General features: G+C 46.9%; 1 protein-coding gene across 1 annotated transcript in view; it reads left to right on the top strand.

The window, feature by feature from the left end:
• LOC144773718 (uncharacterized) overlaps positions 1-17823 on the top strand; it is a 104758-nt gene that overhangs the window by 58659 nt on the left and 28276 nt on the right. The window contains exon 3 of the mRNA XM_078658861.1: positions 4668-4714. Within this exon, the coding sequence (XP_078514987.1) occupies positions 4668-4714 (47 nt within the window). The remainder of the gene's footprint in view (positions 1-4667; positions 4715-17823) is intronic.

Below are 17823 nucleotides of genomic sequence, written 5' to 3'. Positions count from 1 at the left end.
CCATACCCATGATGAACCCTAAACATACCCGTAGCACCCCAAAACCCATGCCCTCTGCACCCTAAAATTACACGTCACCCCAAAACCCATACCAACGCTGAACCCTAAAATTACCCTTAGCACCCCAAAACCCATACCCACGCTGCACTCTAAAATTACACTTGTCACCCAAAAATCCATACCTACCCTGAACCTTAAAATTACTTTTGGCTCACCAAAACACATACCAACCCAGAACCCTAAAACTACCCTTGGTACCCCAAAACCCATACCCACCCTGACCCCTATAATTACCCGTGGCACCGCTAAACCCAAACCCACCCTCAAACCTAAAATTTCCCTTGCCACCCCAGAACCCATACCCACCCTGAACCCTAATATTACCCTTTGCACCCCAAAACCCATACCCAACCAGAACCCTAATATCACCCTTTGCACTCCAAAACCCATACCTAAAATTTCCCTTAGCAAATCAAAACCCATGCCCACCATGAACCCTAAAATTACCCTTGGCACCCCAAAACCCATACCTATTCTTAACCCTAAAATTACCCTTGGCACCCCAAAACCCACACCCATTCTGTACCCAAAAATTAACCTTGCACCCCAAAACCCATACCCACCCTGAACCCTAAAATTAGCATTGGCACACCCAAAACCCATATCCACTCTGAACCCTAAAATTACCAGTAGCACCCCAAAACCCATACCTCCCTGAATCCTAAAATTACCTTTCGCTCACCAAAACACATACCCTCCCTGAACCTGAAAATTACCCATGACACCCCAAAACCTATATCCACCCTGAACCCCAAAATTACCCTTGGCACCCCAAAACCCACACCAACCCTGAACCCTAAAATTACCCTTGGCACCCCAAATCCTATGCCCACCATGAACCCTAAACGTTCCCTTGGCATCCCAATTCAACACCTATCCTAAAACCTAAAATATCCTTTGACATACCAAAACCCGTACCCACACTGAACCCCAAAATTATGCTAGCCACCCCAAAACCTATACCCACCTGAACCCCTAAATTTCCTTTGGCACCCCAAAACCCATAACCAATCTCACCCTAAAATTAACCTCGGCACCCCAAAACCCATACCTAACCTTTACCCAAAAATTAACCCTAGCACCCCAAAACCCATACCCACCCTGAACCCTAAAATTACCCTTAGCACCCCATAACTAAAATTACCAGTAGCACCCCAAAACCCATACCTCCCTGAATCCTAAAATTACCTTTCGCTCACCAAAACACATACCCACCCTAAACCTGAAAATTACCTATGACACCCCAAAACCCATATCCACCCGGAACCCCAAAATTACCCATGGCACCCCAAAACCCACACCAACCCTGTACCCTAAAATTACCCTTGGCACAACAAACCCTATGCCCACCATGAACCCTAAACTTACCCTTGGCACCCCAATTCCACACCCATCCTAAACCCTAAAATATCCTTTGACATACCAAAACCCATACCCCCACTGAACTCCAAAATTATGCTAGCCACTCCAAAACCCATACCCAACTGAACCCCTAAATTTCCTTTGGCACTCCAAAACCCATATCCAATCTCAACCTAAATTTAACCTTGGTACCCCAAAACCCATACCTAACCTGAGTCCAAAAATTAACCTTAGCCCCCAAAACCCATACCCACCCTGAACCCTAAAATTAATCTTGGCACCCCAAAACCCATACCCCCATAACCCTCAAATTAACCTTGGCACTCCAAAACCCATATCTACCTTGATCCCAAAAATGAACCTTAGCTCACCACCCTACCCATTCCCACTATGAACCCTAAAATTACCCTTTGCACCTCAAAACCCATAAATAAAATTACCCTCAGCACCCCAAAACCCATACCCGCTCTGAACCCTAAAATTTGCCTTGGCTCCACAAAAACTAGAACCACCATGAACACTAAAATTACCCTTGACACGACAAAACCCATACCCACTCTGAAACCTACAATTACCCTTGGCAGTCCAAAACCCATACCTACCGTGAACCCTAAAATTATACTGGGCAACCTAAAATCCATACACACACCATGAACCTTAATATTACTCTTGGCACCGCAAAACTCATACACACCCTGAACCCTAAGATTACCCTTGGCACCCCAAAACCCATACCCACCCTGAACCCTAAAATAACCCTTGGCACCCCAAACCCCATACCCACCCTGAGCCCTACAATTACCCTTTGCACACCAAAACCCATACCTAAAATTACCCTTAGCACCCCAAACCCCATGCCCACCCTGAACCCCAAAATTAGCCTTGACACCACAAAGCCCGCACACAACCTGAACTCTAAAAAGACCCTTGGCACCCCAAAAACCCACGCCCATCCTGGTCTGTAAAATTACCCTTGGCACCCCAAAACCCACTCCCATCCTGAACCCAAAAATTACCCTTGGCACCTCAAAACCCGTACGTACCCTGAACCCCAAAATTACCCTTGGCACCCCAAAACCCATATCCACCATGAACCCTAAAATTACCCTTGATACCCCAAAATTCATACACATCCTAAACCCTAAAACTACCCGTTTCCCCCAATACTCCTACCTAAAATTATCCTGAGCACCCCAATACCCATAACCACCCTGAACCCTAAAATTACCCTTTGCTCTCCAAGCCATACCCACCCTGGACACTAAAATTACCCTTAGTGCCCAAAAACCCATACACACCCTGAACCCTAAAATGTAGCTTTGGCACCCTAAAACACATACCCACCCTGAACCCTAAAATTATCCTTTGCACCCCAAACCTAAAATTACCCTTAGCACCCCAAAACACATACCCACCTTGAACCCTAACATTACCCTTGACACCCCAGAACCCACACCCACCCATATCCCCAAAATAACCCTTGGCATCCAAAAGCCCATACCCATCCTGAACCCTAATTTTATCCTTAGTACCCACCCTGGACCCTAAAATAACCCTTGTACTCCCAAAACCCATACCCACCCTGTACCCTAAAATTACCATTGGTACCTTAAAACCCATTCCCACTCTGTACCCTAAAATTCCCCTCTCAACCCCAAAACCCAAATCTAAAATTACCCTTAGCGCCCCAAAAAACCCATACACACCCTGAATCCTAAAATTAGCTTTGGCACCATAAAACCCATACGTAGCCTGAACCCTAAAATTACCCATAGCATCCCAAACCCCAAACCTAAATTACCCTTAGCACCTCAAAATATATGCCCACCCACCCTGAACCCTAAAAATAAACTTGGCACCCCGAAACTCATACCCACTATGAACCCTAAAATTACCCTTTGCACCCCAAAACCCATACCCACCCTGAACCCTAAATTTACCCTTTTCACTAAAACCTAAAATGACCCTTGACCCCCTTAACCCACACCCACCCTAATCCCAAAAATTACCCTTAGCACCCCAAAACCCATACCCACGCTGAACCCTAAAATAACCCCTGGCACCCCAAAGCCCATACCCATGATCCCTAAAATTACCCTTGACACCCCAAAACCCATACCCACCAAGTTGCCAGGGGTCATTTTAGGGTTCATGGTGGGTATGGGTTTTGGGATGACAGGGGCAATTTTAGGGTTCAGGTTGTTTGGGTTTTGGGGTGCCTGGGGTAATTGTAGGGTCCAGAGTGGGTATGGGTTCTGGGGTAACAGGGGTAATTTTAGGGTTCAGGGTGGGTATGCGTTTTTGGATTACGAGGGCTAATTTTAGGGTTCAGGTAGGGTATAGGTTTTCGGGTGCCAGGTGTAAATTTAGGGTTCAGGGTGTGTTTGGGTTTTGGGGTGCCAGGGTTGTTTTGAGGGTTCAGGGTGGGTATGGGTTTGGGGGGTTTCAGGAGTAATTTTGGGGTTCAGGGTGGGTTTGGGTTTTAGGGGGCCGGGGTAATTTTAGGGTTACGGGTGGGTTTTGGGATGGCAGGGGTAATTTTAGGGTACTGGGTGAGTTTAGGTTTTGGGGTGCCAGGGGTAATTTTAGCGTTAATGGTGGGTTTGGGTATTGGTGTGCCAAGGCTAATTTTAGGGTTCAAGGTGGGTATGGGTTTTGGGGGTGCTAAGAGTAATTTGAGGGTTCAGGGTGGATTTCGGTTTTGGTGTGTCAAGGGTAATTTTAGAGTTCTGGTTGTGTTTGGGTTTTGGGGAGCCAGGGTTCATTTTGGGGTTTAGGGTTTTAGTATGGGTTTTGGGGTGTCACTGGTAATTTAATGGTTCAGGGTGGGTTTCGGTTTTGGGGTGCCACGGGTAATTATAGGGTTCAGGTTGGATTTGGATTTTGGGGTGCCAAGGGTAATTTTAGGGTTCAGGCTGTGTTTGGAGTGCCTGGGTTAATTTTGGGGTTCATTGGTGGGTATGAGTTTTAGGGTGTCATGGTAATTGTAGCGTTCAGGTTAGGGTTTGGTTTTCGGGTGTCAGAGGTAATTTTAGGGTTTAGGATGGATTTGGGCCTTCAGGTGCCACGGGTACTTTTAGCGGTAGGAAGGGTAATTTTAGGGTTTTGGCATCGCGTGTCTCCCTCGTCTTCACTCCACCATTTAGCCAGGGGACACAGAGAGGCAGCACTCCACAAAGTGAGACCACGCCAGGTTTTAGGTCCTTGGAAATCTTAATTTACTTGTTTTGTATTGTTTTCTGTAGTATCAAGTGCAAAGTGCTATCAGTGCATCAGAGAAAAGACGGTTAAGGTAAGTAAACGTATACATACAATATATATGTGTGTGTGTGTGTGTGTGTGTATATATATATATATATATATATATATATATATACACATTTACTTACCTTAACCACTTTTACCAAGAATATGCCTTTACCTAAAAGTTTGTGTTGTAATTGGAACGCGCAGTACCAACACTTGCGTTGTAACCGCATGTGTTATAAAGGCATGAGACGTATCATCATATATTCGTGAGGAGAGGCAAAGAAGGGAAGCGGAGAGAAGGGAAAGGAAGAGAGGCTAATACTAGAGGTGGGATATGGAAGGATGAAAGGAAGGAGAGGGGAGAGGGGAGGTTTGGAAAGGAGAGACAGGCAAGAGGAGTGAAGGATATAATAAGAGGGAAGTAAATGTAAGGATGGGAAATGAGAGTTAGAGAAGGAATGAAGTGAACGGGAGAGGGAGAGAAGGTGAGGGAAGATGGAAAGGCAAGAAAAGTGTGTGGAAAGGGGGAAGAGACGGTGAGGAGAGGAGAAGGGTGGAGAGATAGGGAAGGGAAGTAAAGGGGAGAGAGAAAATAGGAAGGAAAGGACAGAGAAGAGATAGGGAAGTAAGGAAGAGAAATGAAGGGGAAAGGAATGGAATTGAAGAGTAAGGAAAGGGAAGAGGAGAATAGAGAAGGAGAAGGGAAGACAAGGGAGAGGAGAGGGATTGGCAGAGAAGGGAAGGTTTGGGAGAAAGGCGTTTACAGATAGAGAAGAGAGGGGAGGGAAGAGAGGGGAGGGAAGAGAGGGGAAGGGAAGAGAAGATAGAAGAGAAGAGGAGAGAATGGAATATTAGGGGAAGTGAAGGAAAGGGTGGAAAGTTAGTTTAAAAGGGCTAGGAATGGGCAAAGAAAGGATGTGAAGATGGAAAGTAGAAAAAGGGAAGGGGGAGGAAAGGGGAGGCAATAGGAGAAATAAAGAAACAGATGGGAAGGGAAAGGATGGCAAGGGAAGGGGGTTATAGGGAGGGAAGGGAAGAGAATAGATAGGGAAGGAAGTGAAGTAAGGGGTTTTAAGAGGAGAAATAGGGAATGAAGGAAAATGGGAGAATGAGTAGGAGGGAAGGGAAGGGAAGGAAAGGGTATGGAGAGGGGAAGGAAATTAAAAAAGGAAAGAAAAGGAGGTATGAAGAGATAGAGAAAGGAAGAGCTAGGGAAGAGGTGGGGAAAGGGGAGGGTACTGGAGGGAAGGCTAGAGGAGAGGAGAGATAATCAAGGAGAGGAATGGAAGCTAGGGGAAGGGAACGGGAGAGGATAGAAGAGACAGAAAAGGCAGAAAGTCAGGGAACAAAAATGAATCAACAGGAAGAAGGGAAAGGAAGGGAAGGGGGAACACATAGGGACACAAAGGAGGGAAACAAGGGGAGGGAAATATAGGGAAGGGATAGAGTAGAAAGAGAAGGGAAGGGAAGAAAAATGAGGGATGGTTAGGAGAGAAGAGGGGGAGAGGAGGGATGAAGGGGAAAGTAAACAGGGGAAGACAGGAGACATAGGTAAGGGAAGAGGGAAGTCAAGAAAGTAAGGGGAAGGAAAGAAGGGGAGGGAATGGCAGAGGAATGAGGGGTAGGGAAATAAGGAAGAGGTAGGAAAGGGAATTAAATGTAAGGGTAGATGGGAATGTATACAAGTAAGAGGGAAGGCAATGAAACGGGAGGGCAAGAGGAAGGGGAGCAGATTAGAGAAGAGAAGAGAAAAAAGGGAAAGAAAAGCAAGGTAATTGAATGGAAATGGGAAGGGAAGCAATTGGAAGGGAAGCGGAGAGGGAGGGGATGGAAGGGGAAAGGATAAAAGAGAAAGGCTAAGAATGTGAGTGGAGGAGAGAGGAAGGAAGGGGAAGAAAGGTAGGGGCGAGGCAAAGTAGAGAAGGGGAAGGAAATTTGAAGGCAAATGAGGGGAAGGAAAAGGGAACGGAAGGCGATATGAGAAACTGGAATGGAATGAAGAGAAAGGAAGGGGGGAGGGAATGGAATGAAATGGGAGGTGAGAGGAGAGTTAGGGAAGTGAAGAGATAGGCAAGGGAAGTAATGAGAAATAGTAAAGGATATGGAAAAAAAGGAATGAAAGGGAAGGAAGGTGACGGGAGGGAAGGGGAAAAGGGAGAAGAGAAAGGGTAGAGAGGAAGGAAAGGGCATTGGATGGGGGTGGGGACAGGGCAGGGAATGAGAGAAAAATGAAAGATAGAGAAGAAGAGCTATAGAGAAGGGAAAGGAAATGGGAATGGAAGGGGAGCGGAGAGAATATGAGATAGGGAATTAAGGGGAGAAGCGAGCTAAGGAAGTGAGTGGAGAAAAGGGGAGGGGAGAGGGGAAGGGAAAGGAAAGGAAAGGATGGGGAGAAGCGAGATAGGGACGGAACTTAAGGGATGGGAGAAGAAATTGGGTATGGAAGGGAAGGGAAGAGGAGGAGAAGGAAGAAGAGAAGGAAGGGGAGTTGGGAGGGGAGGGAAGGGTATAGGGCTAAAGAGAGTTAGAGATAGGAAGTAAGGGAAGGGTAAAGATTGGAATGGAAGAAAAATTGAAATGGAAAGGGAAGCAAAGGGAAGAGAATCATAGGGGAGGACAAAAGAGATAGGGTAGAAAGGAAGTTGCATGTATAGGAGAGATAAACAACGAAGGGTGAGGGAACTGGACGGGAAACAAAGGGAAAGGGAATGGGTTAGAAGAGACAGGAAAGGAAGGAAGGGGAGAGGAGATGAGAGATAAGGAAGTTAAGGGTAAGGAAGGGGGTGAGAGATAGGCATGGTAATGGAGGAGAGGCGAAATATAGAAGGGATACAGAGGAGATGGAAGGGAAGGGGAAGGACAGAAGAGATGGGATAGGAAGGAAGCAAAGGATACTGGAGGACCGGAGAGGCAAAGGGAGAGGATGGGGAGAGGATGGGGAGGGGATGATAGGAGGGAAGCAAAGGGGAGGGAAGGGTAGAGGAGATAGACAGGAGAGGAAAATGAAATGGGAAGAGAGTATTAGGGAAGGGCGGGAAGGGATCAGAGAGGATATAAAAGATAAGGAATGAAGGAAGAGTAGGATGGGACGAGTTAGGGAATTTGGGAAGGAAATGAGAGAAGGGAAGGGTATAGGAGAGAGACAAAGAAATGGTATGGGAAGGAGTAAAGGGAAGAAAGGGAGGTGGAGAAGAGAGGTAGTGAAGGGAGTGAAGGGAAGGGAAAGGAAGGGAAGGGAAAGGAAAGGAAGAGAAGACGATATGAAAGTGGAGGTGGGGAAAGGAATAGGAATAAAAGAGGAGAAGAGATAGGCAAGGGAAGGGCGAGAAGAGATTGGGGAGGGATATGAGGAGAGGAGAGAGAAGGGAAAGCAAGGAAAGGGGAGATAGAGAAGTGATACAGAGGAAATAAAAGGGAAGAGAGGGGAATAAAAGGAAGGGCAAAGGATAAAAGAGATGGGGTCAGAAGTAAGGGAAGGGAAGAGCACTGGTTAGGTGGGGAGGTGAGATCAGGAGAGGGAAGGGAAGTTTAAGGGAAAGATACTGAAGAGAGAATGAGTGGGGAAAGAATGGAAGGGGAGAGGATAGAAGAGAAAGGTAAAGGAGGGAAGCACAAAATAGAGGAGGAAAGATGAGTAATAGTGAAGGAAGGAACGGAACAGGAGGAGATGGGAGTGAGGGGAGAGATACACAGTAAACGGGTATGGGGAGGGAAATGAAAGGATTGGAGGGGAGAGGAGAAGAGAAGAGAAGAGAAGAGAAGAGAGCTAGGCAAGAGAAGTAAAGGGGTGAGGAGCAATATTGAAGGAATAAAGTGAGGGGAAGGAAAGAAGAGGAGGACATGGTAGAGGAGGGATGGATATGGAAGTAAGGAAGAGATAGGAAAGGGAATGACATGAAATGAAATGGAAGGCGAGATAAAAATGGATGGAACTAAGAGGGAAGGGAAGGAAAGGGAATACAAGAGATACAAATGGAATGGAGGTGAGCGAAGTGGGGAGGAAAGGCAGAAGGGAAAGAAATTGAAGGTGAGGAGGAAGGATAGGAGGGGGAAGGGGAAGAGAGGGAGAGTGGAAAGGATAGCGAGAGACAGGGTAATAAGGAAGGGAAGGAGATTGGAGGGGAGGGGATGGCAGGAGAGGGAAGTAGTGTGGTGTGGAAGGAAGGGTAGAGAAGAGGACAGATAGACGAGAATGGGAAAAGGGAGGACAGATTAGGGAACAGAGGAGGAGAGGCAAGGGAGAAGACATGTGACAGGGAACGAAAATTGAATTTCTAACCCCTCCCGAAGCTTCAGCCTCTCTCTGCCCCGAGCTCCAGCCGCCAGCAGCGGTCCTCTCCGCCCGGTGTCCCCGAGTGCAATGCTGCAGCTGCCTGGTTACCAGCCTCTTATACCAAGGACACGTCACAATGGAGGCTCTTCAGCGTGTCATCGTACATCACTGCTGTGTGGGAGATGCCATGTGTTTCAGTTTCACAGGGGGGAGCAGGCAAGGCACGGGTATTATGCAATTTATTGACAAAATAAAACGAATTAGTCACAAAATGATGCTGTGATGAACCTGAAAGAAGATCCCTCCCACCCGACACTCTTCCTCAACAGTGTCCTCTCCTTTCCTCTCCGCTGCGGTGACGCCCCCCCCCTGCATTTGCCCGCGCCTCGTGACATCACAGTGATGTGACATCATAAGCGTTCCATTCACAGGATTCTGCTTCTGGTGCCGCTGGGAAGGCACGCGCCTTTCAAGTCAATCTAAAATGTAGCTCTTTCTCAGTCTTCATTTAAAACAAATACAACTTTTTATCATAGGCCGCATTCTCATAACGTGCTCAAAAAGGGCTCCTTCATTGTACAAATTACATTATTTTTACTGGGCCACATCACCATTTCCAATACGGGTGAGGTTGTGGTTTAACGGATAGAGCGGCCGACCTTGAAGCTCGGGGAAGAGGTTCAGGTCTGGCAGGAGGCTCACACTTCCTGTGATTTTGGGCAAATCTCCCATTGCCTTAATAATGAATGTGTTCCTCTGTCATGTAACTGGTGCTCAAGTGTAGCGCTCTGATACCTTCGGGTCGATTTAGCGCTATTAAAACTGCAACAACAAAATCTCCCTGTCTGTCCTGCTCTTCCTCTCGAGTCCTGTCCAGTAATCCACTCCTTCCTGTGGTACCACAGCTGTTTAACACTGTGTAGAAATTACCTACTTCAATTTTATGAATTGTTCGAAGAATACTTACATTTTACACTTTCTACTGTTTCAAATCCGCAGCACAGAAATGTAAGGGGATTAAAAACAGCCATTCCACTCACTGACAAGTAGAAGCACTTCCCGTCCCACTGCCCGTCCCGGCCCAGGGATGGACCTCCCAAAATCCCCTCAGTCCACAGCCCCGAGTCATGGCCTCCGTCCGAGCCCTTCTCACTGATCCCCCGTCGCTGTGCCATCTCCCGGTCCCCAACCCGAGGCGTGACATCATCAGCAGACACGGGAGTCCTCGAGCTTCACTCATGAATACAAACTCCCTCACCTCCTAGGAATGGACCCCTGGTACCTATCTGGCAGCAGTGGTAAGATCTGTGCGGAGCCTCATTGCGCGTGAGGCGATTGGTGATATTCCAGTCATTTCACTATTTATGATTTCAGTGAATGTGATAGAAAAAAGAGCACTGACGTCATGAGAATGTCTTTGGGAAACAAGTCTTTCTCCTCCTCTGATAACATGATTAGCAAGTGAGTGGTGAATGCGTGAAAAAGTCAATGTTTGGATGAATGATTGAGTGCACTGATGGATGAATGAATGAATGCTTGTTAGATGGATCAATGGGCACACAAGGTTGGATGGCTGGTAAAGGGGCGACCGAGTGAACGGTTAAATGAAGGGGTGAGTGAGTGCATCGACGGGTAATGTGGTGGGGAATGGAAGGCTCCGTTAGCAGTCATTCCTTTTTTAGGTTTCGGCTACCGTCCCACTGCGTAAGCAGTGGGTGGGCGGAGCCGAAATCTTTTGTTAGTAGTATGGGGGCCTGAACACGCCCCTCTTCTCCATTGGCTGGCCTCGTAAATGCTGGCCAGCCATTGGAGGAGAGGAGCGTCACTAAGTTCAGGGCCCGCCTTGACGCGATTCGGGGGCGTTTCTGGGTCTTTTTTTAAGTCCCGCCCTCTCCACTTCCCATTGGCTGGAATTTTACCTTCCAGCCAATGGGAAGGGGAGAGCACGCCCCCGAATCGCTACAGGACGCTGTGCTTTCCGAGCAGCGTCTACGGAGGCCATGCGGTAAGCCTCTGCCCCCCTGTTTGTGCCGTTGTTTCTTGTTTTAATTTGTAAACGTTTAATTTCTATGGCATATGCTTGTAAAAAAATAAGTAACACAATGTATGCTTGCTGTAGCCAGGCCTATTGGCTTTGACAGTGCTCGCTTTGTGAATGCACGTCGGCTCGCAGCTCCCTGCTCCCTGCTTGGGGCACGGGAGGGCACTGTGCCTGAAGGCAGAGGGGCAGACAGCGGGCAGCAGCTCTTATCTAATGCTGGTTTGACGTCTCCGTCTACCCCCGGAATTCAGCGAATTCCTCCCTGCGCGGCGGCCGCGGAGGGGGCAGAACACACTGTGCCTGCTCGCTCTTCTGGACAACAACACCCGCCTTGTTTTCTTCTTTCCTGAAAATGCTAAAAGGATAGCACTTGTAGGTTAACAAAGGCTTGTACAAGAAAGTCGTGTCTCAGCTTTGCGCATGCGCAATTGCAGCTCCCAAGGTGCGTTCGCGCGAGATCTTGGGAGAAGACTGCAGTTTGATGGTAGAAGTGTGTTTCGATTGCATGTTGGGGTTCCGTAGTATCGTCTTGCGGGAAAGTGTTAATTCTGAGCTCTGTGGTCCGAAAGGAAGGCCGTTGTGTGTGATTTCTCTGTTTTTCTTCGAATGACGGCTCGCGTGTACTCGGCTTTTTTTTCTCAGTGCTATCTCTGTTCAGGAGGAGCTGCGCATGTGTGTTGTTCATATGGCGGAAGTTGCTTGTGTGCGGAGATAGTTACTCTCCTGATACCGGCTTAATCGAGTGAGCATGGGATGGTGTGCCTAAGCTTTTTCTCTCTAGAATTGTCTTAATGAGGTAGAGATGGACGTGTGTGTGTGTCACTCACTCGTAACCAGTGCTTTAATTGGAAATATATAGGTGCAGGTACTCTGTTTAAAGGGTCTGTTTGCTCCTGAGAAGTGTCGGTAATCTCACATTATAATGTGCTGCATGCATACAACAAGCATTTACAATGCAACGGTTTCGCCTTTGGAAAAGTTTGAGCTATTGGCATTGTAAATGACAAAATTTGTATTTATGTGTTGGTTTTGAAAACAGATAAATAAATGGCATTGTCCTTTACATTGCCAATAGCTCTAACTTTTCCAAAGGCGAAACCGTTGCATTGTAAATGCTTGTTTTTATTATTTTATTAGAGAAAATTTTACATATACGGTACAGTACAGAGATAGTGATGGCAATACAGGTCTCTTTAAAGCGCCGTCGGCGTTGCAATTGGCATACAGTAGATATGATGAGACACTTATTAGTTGGGTATGCATTCACGAACTATGACGTTTGCTGCCTTTGCCGATCTTATGTATTACCTTCATGAGAAGGAAAACAAAAGAAAGTGGGAAATGAAAGAAAAGAAAAGAGAGGACATGAAGATTAGTGCGATGGTTAGCAGCCATGATTCCAGAGCTTACGCTGGGAGACGGGTGGGTACCGAGACGTGTGGGCTGCTTAAGGTGGTTTGTGAGAGGCCAGGTAGTTGTCTAAGGAGTGCCACATCTCGCCCTTTGAGCGGAAGCTGGGTGAGTGTTTCAGCGTTATGTTTTCCGCCCCTCTTAGGAAAATGATCCAGTTTAGCCAGCTTTTGCAGGATGCTTTCCTTGTGTCTTTCCAATTAGAAAGGATAGTTTTAACAGCTTTTGTGAGCAGGAGGTCAATAAGCTGGATATCGTTTTTTGACTGGATTTCTGGGGCCATGAAAGCGGTGACTATACCTAGGAAGTCTGGTTGTGGTGAGTACCCAATTACGTTATGTATGAATTCCCTTATTCTTCCCCAGAATGGGGCAGTAAAAGATAAGGTGCGCTAAGTCTCCTTTTTGTTTGTAGCAGTTCCAGCATAGGATGTTGTTACGGAGCCCAACAGCCGCCAGGCGAGCTGGGGTCCAGTACGCTCTATGAAGGAGCCAGTATTTTGTTTGTGCTAGGATTGGGGTGAGTTTATTTTTTGCTGCTGATATCCAGAGGTGTGCCTTGTCTTTCTCACTGAAGTGTCTGTTGTGTAAGGCTTCCCAGTAATCTATTGTTTTGGCGTTTAATCTTGTTGTTCTCAGGCTCAGGAGTTTATATAGGTGCGACGTTTGGTGGCCAATTTTGTTTAGGTTAGCCATGTATTGAAGGATTGATGGGACTTCTTGTGATGGCCGCCCTAATTTTTAGAAAGCTGTAGAGTTCTATGTCCGGTAGGTTGTGCATTTGTTTTAGGCAGGCAAATGTGAGCGGGGTATTGTGACTCTCTAGTTGGATGGGGGTGGAGATACCCCGTTCAGACCATGAGTTAATATTAAGTACCTTGTCTTTGTATTTTATTTTAGTGTTGGACCAGATAGATTCCCATCTTGTGTTTCTAATGCTCTTTGTCATTCTTTTGTCGACTTTGAGGAGGGCGTTCTTGGTGTTTTTGAGTATGGTGTTGTTGGCCTATGGGTGCTTATTAGGCGTGAGTAGAACTAATGGGTCAAGGCCTTTTAGGGTTGCTCTTTTTAGCGACAGCCATACCGGCGTGTATTCCTGTTCTGGCGTGAGTCAGTATATCCCTTGTTCGGCTAGACAGGCTGTCTTGAATGTTTTGAAATTGGTGAGGTTGAGTCCCCCTAGGTCTTTGCTTAGCTTTAATTTCTGTAGGCTTATCCTGGCTTTCTTGTCTCTCCAGAGGAATTTGTTTGTCAGAATACCTAATTTTTTTGTGAAAGTCCTCCGTGGTTATGAATGGGAGCATACTAAGCAAGTAGTTAACCATGGGGGTAGCATCATTTTTATTGTCTCTACTCTGCCCCACCAGCTGACAAACTTTGGCGACCATGAGTCTAATTTCTTTCAGTTTGTTTAATATTATTTTTTCGTTGTAGTCGAGTGTTGATTTGAGATCCCTGCCAAAGTAGATTCCAAGATATTTTAGGAAGCTTTTCTGCCAGGTCAATCCTGAGTCCCCTAATACCACTCTTGTTGTGTGCACATTTAGTGGTTTGCATTCCGATTTGTCCCTATTGAGTTTGTAGCCAGATACCTTCGCGTATTCTTCAATGGTGTTCATTAGGGCTGCTATCGAGGAGCCAGGGTCCTCTGTTGTGATGAGTATATCGTCTGCGTATGCAGCTAGTTTAACCGTGTTGCCCATGATTGTGATTCCTTTTATTTCAGTGTTATTCCTAATCATGGTCAGCAACGGTTCCAGGGACAGTAGGAAAAGTGCTGGGGAAAGCGGGCAGCCTTGTCTGGTTCCTCTTTCCAATTTAAGGGCTCAGAGGCGCCCCCATTGACTACCACATGGGCTTTCGGTTCGTTATAAAGTGTCATCACCATTCTTCTATAATTGTCCCCTAGTCCGAATCTTTGCATGCACTGGTTGAGAAAAGGCCATGAAACTCTATCAAACGCCTTTTCGGCGTCGAGTGCGATCATGACTGCTGGCTTAGTGTTGGTAGAGGCGTGATTTATTAGGTGGCATAGGAGTCTCGTGTTGTCCTGGGACATCCTGTTTCTAAGAAACCCCACCTGGGAGTTGTGGATTAGGTTTGGGAGTTGTGCATTTAGTCTCACTGCTAGGATTTTTGCATAAATCTTGCAGTCTACGTTAATTAAGGATATGGGTCGGTAGTTTTGCGGATGTTGTGTGTCTTTGCCCTCTTTTGGGATGACTATTATGTTGGCTTCCGCCATCGAATCTGTCATTGTGGGTTTGATTAGGTGGAGGAAGTGTTTATAGAACCCTGCTGTGTAGCCATCAGGCCCTGGTGCTTTGTTGTCCTTGAGTGCTGCTACTGCTTTATCTATCTCTGCCCCGGTTATGTCTTGCTCTAGTGAAACTCTTTGTGCCTCTGTAAGTTTAGGTAGGTTTAACTTGTCTAGGAGGCTAGCTCCCTCATCGGTTTTAAGGTTCTTGTCTTCCTTATACAGACCCTCATAGAAGTGTTTAAAGACCCTGAGGATTTCCTTGTTTGATGTTTGAGATATCTTGTTAGTGTCTGTTATTGCTGCAATAGAGTGTTGCCTCTGTTTGCTCTTAAGGTATGAGGCAAGTGCTTTCCCTGCTCTGTTCGCTGAACATAGGTTTATTGCTTTGTATCTGTTTATCCATATACCTGCCCTTTTGCTTAATATTTAGTTTAGTTCGTATTTCTTCCTGGTTAGGTCTGTGAGAGTGTTTTTTTCTGCCAGGTTGGCGCTATGGCGCATTTCCAGGTCCTTAATCTGCCCCTCGAGCTCTAGCACTTTTTTATACCTGTCTCTGTTAATTCTAGATTTAATGCCTAGTATTTTACCCCTAATTGTGGCTTTCACGGCGTCCCAGAGTATGCCTTTATCCATGTCAGGGTTATCTTTGTATTCTAAGTATTCTCTTATAGCCTCCTCTATGTCGGTTACATTAGTCGGGTTCTTAAGGATGTCATTGTTGAATCTCCACCTACGGGTTATGCGTTCGTTATGACGTCCATTAAGTGTTAGACTGATGTAGGAGTGATCTGACATTGTTCTTGGTGCAATTTCTGTATGTTCTATAAGATGTGTGTGTGTGGATGAAATAATGATGTAGTCGATACTGCTGTATGAGTTATGTGGGTGAGAGTAGAAGGTGTAGTCCCTAGCAACTGGGTGTTGGAGTCTCGAGGGGTCCATAAGTTGGAGCTTGGAGCACAAATTCCTAAGGGTATTTTTCCCCTGAGAGCGGTGGCTGTCTATGGCGTGATCTAGTACTTGATTGAGGTCTCCAGCTACAATCAGTAGATCATCTTGGGGGAGTATGTTCAGCCTGTTCTCAACCTCACTCCAAAAGGCTTTGTCCTCTGCGTTAGGACGGTAAATATTGGCAATGTGGATCATTTCCTCTCCTTGAGACTAGTTATTAACATTCTTCCTTCCTCATCAGCGTAGCACTCATGCAATGTTAGTCTAGCCTTCTTGTTTATTAGTGTTATTACTCCTCTCTTTTTATGTACTGCCGGCGAGCAGAAGGTTTGCCCAATCCAGTTCGCCTTCAGTCGTTGCGCGTCCTCTTCTGATAGTTTAGTTTCTTGGAGCACGCACACATCGCTCTTTAGCTTTGTCAGGTATTCGATTACTTTCCTTTTCTTGACAGGGTGGTTGAGCCCTTTAATGTTAAGCGAGACTACTTTGATATCTGAAAGTAGTTCGGTTTGCTTGTTTTGTGTCATACCTTACAATTGGTGTCGCTCGTTAGTGGTAGGCTCTTGTGGATGGCAAGCTGCCCTGCTAGTGGGCCTAGTTCTCCCTTCAGTGTTCCCTCCTTGTTGTTTTTGTTGTGTTGCGCTGGATGGCTTAGAGACCCTATGTGTCTGTCCGAGAAGAAGAATAAGATAAGGAGAGAGAAAGTAAAAAGAAAGTGTAGAAACTGTACTGGGAAACCCCCCTGGCCCCCCCTGACCCCCCTGCCCTCCTCCCCCCCAACCCCCCACCCCCAGTCAATTGTGTCTTGTGTTGAGCAATATCCATATCCGAGCCATCGTTATTGGTGTTGGTATAGCGGGTCAGATTGTGGCTCTTGTGGGAACTCCTTCTCTCTCTGTGCCGTCGATCGCAATTACCCGGAGAGTCTAATCAACATTAAAGGATATACGAGATGTTCCTTTTGTATGGACGTTCTTCCTGGTCGCGGGCTGGCAGAGATAGGGTTGAGTGAGTTGAGGTAGGTTGTTGTATTTTGAGGTAGTTCGGTGTAGTGAGGTAGAGTGTTGTTCTACTCGGCGAGCCATTTCTATGCCCACCCAGCTTGCATATACTGGGTGTGTTAGCCCATTCGGACCAGCCCGGCCCAAAGGACTGTGATCGCCAATTGTCTGTACCGTCGGGCTGTCCATGCGGCAGTATTCTAGGGCTGCGAGGAGACAAGGTGGCTTGGTGGGTTTTTCAGATTTGTTTCCTTCGCAGGATTCCTTGAGGAACGTGCCTTTTCTGCTGTTCGTTTCTGCTGGCAAATCTGGCGGGTCAGTCTTGTGCTTGTTTGGATGGAATGCAGCCTCAAGATGTCTATCTTGCCTGTCACAAGCTGGAGTGGCCATTTGCTCCTGTGTTGTCCTGCGACGCTCTCCTTTTAGCCACTCCTGGGAGTTGGGCTTCCATATCCTCTGGAGCTGGGCTTTGTTTCTCTCCCCTGATTTTTGAAAAGCATCTGTGTGATTCTGACAGAGGGAATTTGGGGGGAAGGTTAGTGATTTTATCGGGGAAAAAAGAAAATGTGAACCTCGTTTTTAATCTTAGCAGCGCAACTGTTATTTGCTGCTGCTATTCTTGGGTTTTCTTTTAAAAACCCAGTGTACCTTACCCCTCGCTCCTGGGCGGTACTGCTGGGGGGTTACCACGAGACCGCGGCCATCTTGGACGTGACTCGCGTTGTTCGCGGTCAGCGTTCCAGATGATGCACGCTGCACGCCAGCTTCAGCCACACCTTTTAAAGCTGATGCCTGCTCGGACGCGCCGATGGCCCGACTGCGCCCGTCAGCGCCCGGTCAGCGCTCAGGGCGAGTCATTCTGCCCGATATAGCGTGGGGAGCGATGTCAATGCCATCATTCACTTTACGAGTGAGGGGCTGTTATCCATGAAACCCCCTTCCTGTCCGTCCCATAGAGTTTGGTCCATTGGTCCTTCTAGGGACTATGCTTGTGTGGACTGTGGTTTCAGACTTGTTTCAGAGCCCTTGGCAATGGATACACCTGCTGGCACATCTACAGTGGGGAACATTAGTGCCTGCCTCATCAATGCCAGATCTGTGAAGAAACATTATGTTGATGTTGCTGATTTGATTACTGACAACGGTCTGGACATTTTGTTTGTCACTGAGACTTGGTTTGACGCCTACTCTAACCCTATAGTGGCACTGGCCACACC

The sequence above is a fragment of the Lissotriton helveticus genome, chromosome 8 (assembly GCF_964261635.1).
Source record: "Lissotriton helveticus chromosome 8, aLisHel1.1, whole genome shotgun sequence".
In the NCBI taxonomy this organism is placed as follows: domain Eukaryota; kingdom Metazoa; phylum Chordata; class Amphibia; order Caudata; family Salamandridae; genus Lissotriton; species Lissotriton helveticus.
Note: the sequence above shows the minus strand (reverse complement) of the source record. Positions and strands in the feature narration are given on the sequence as shown.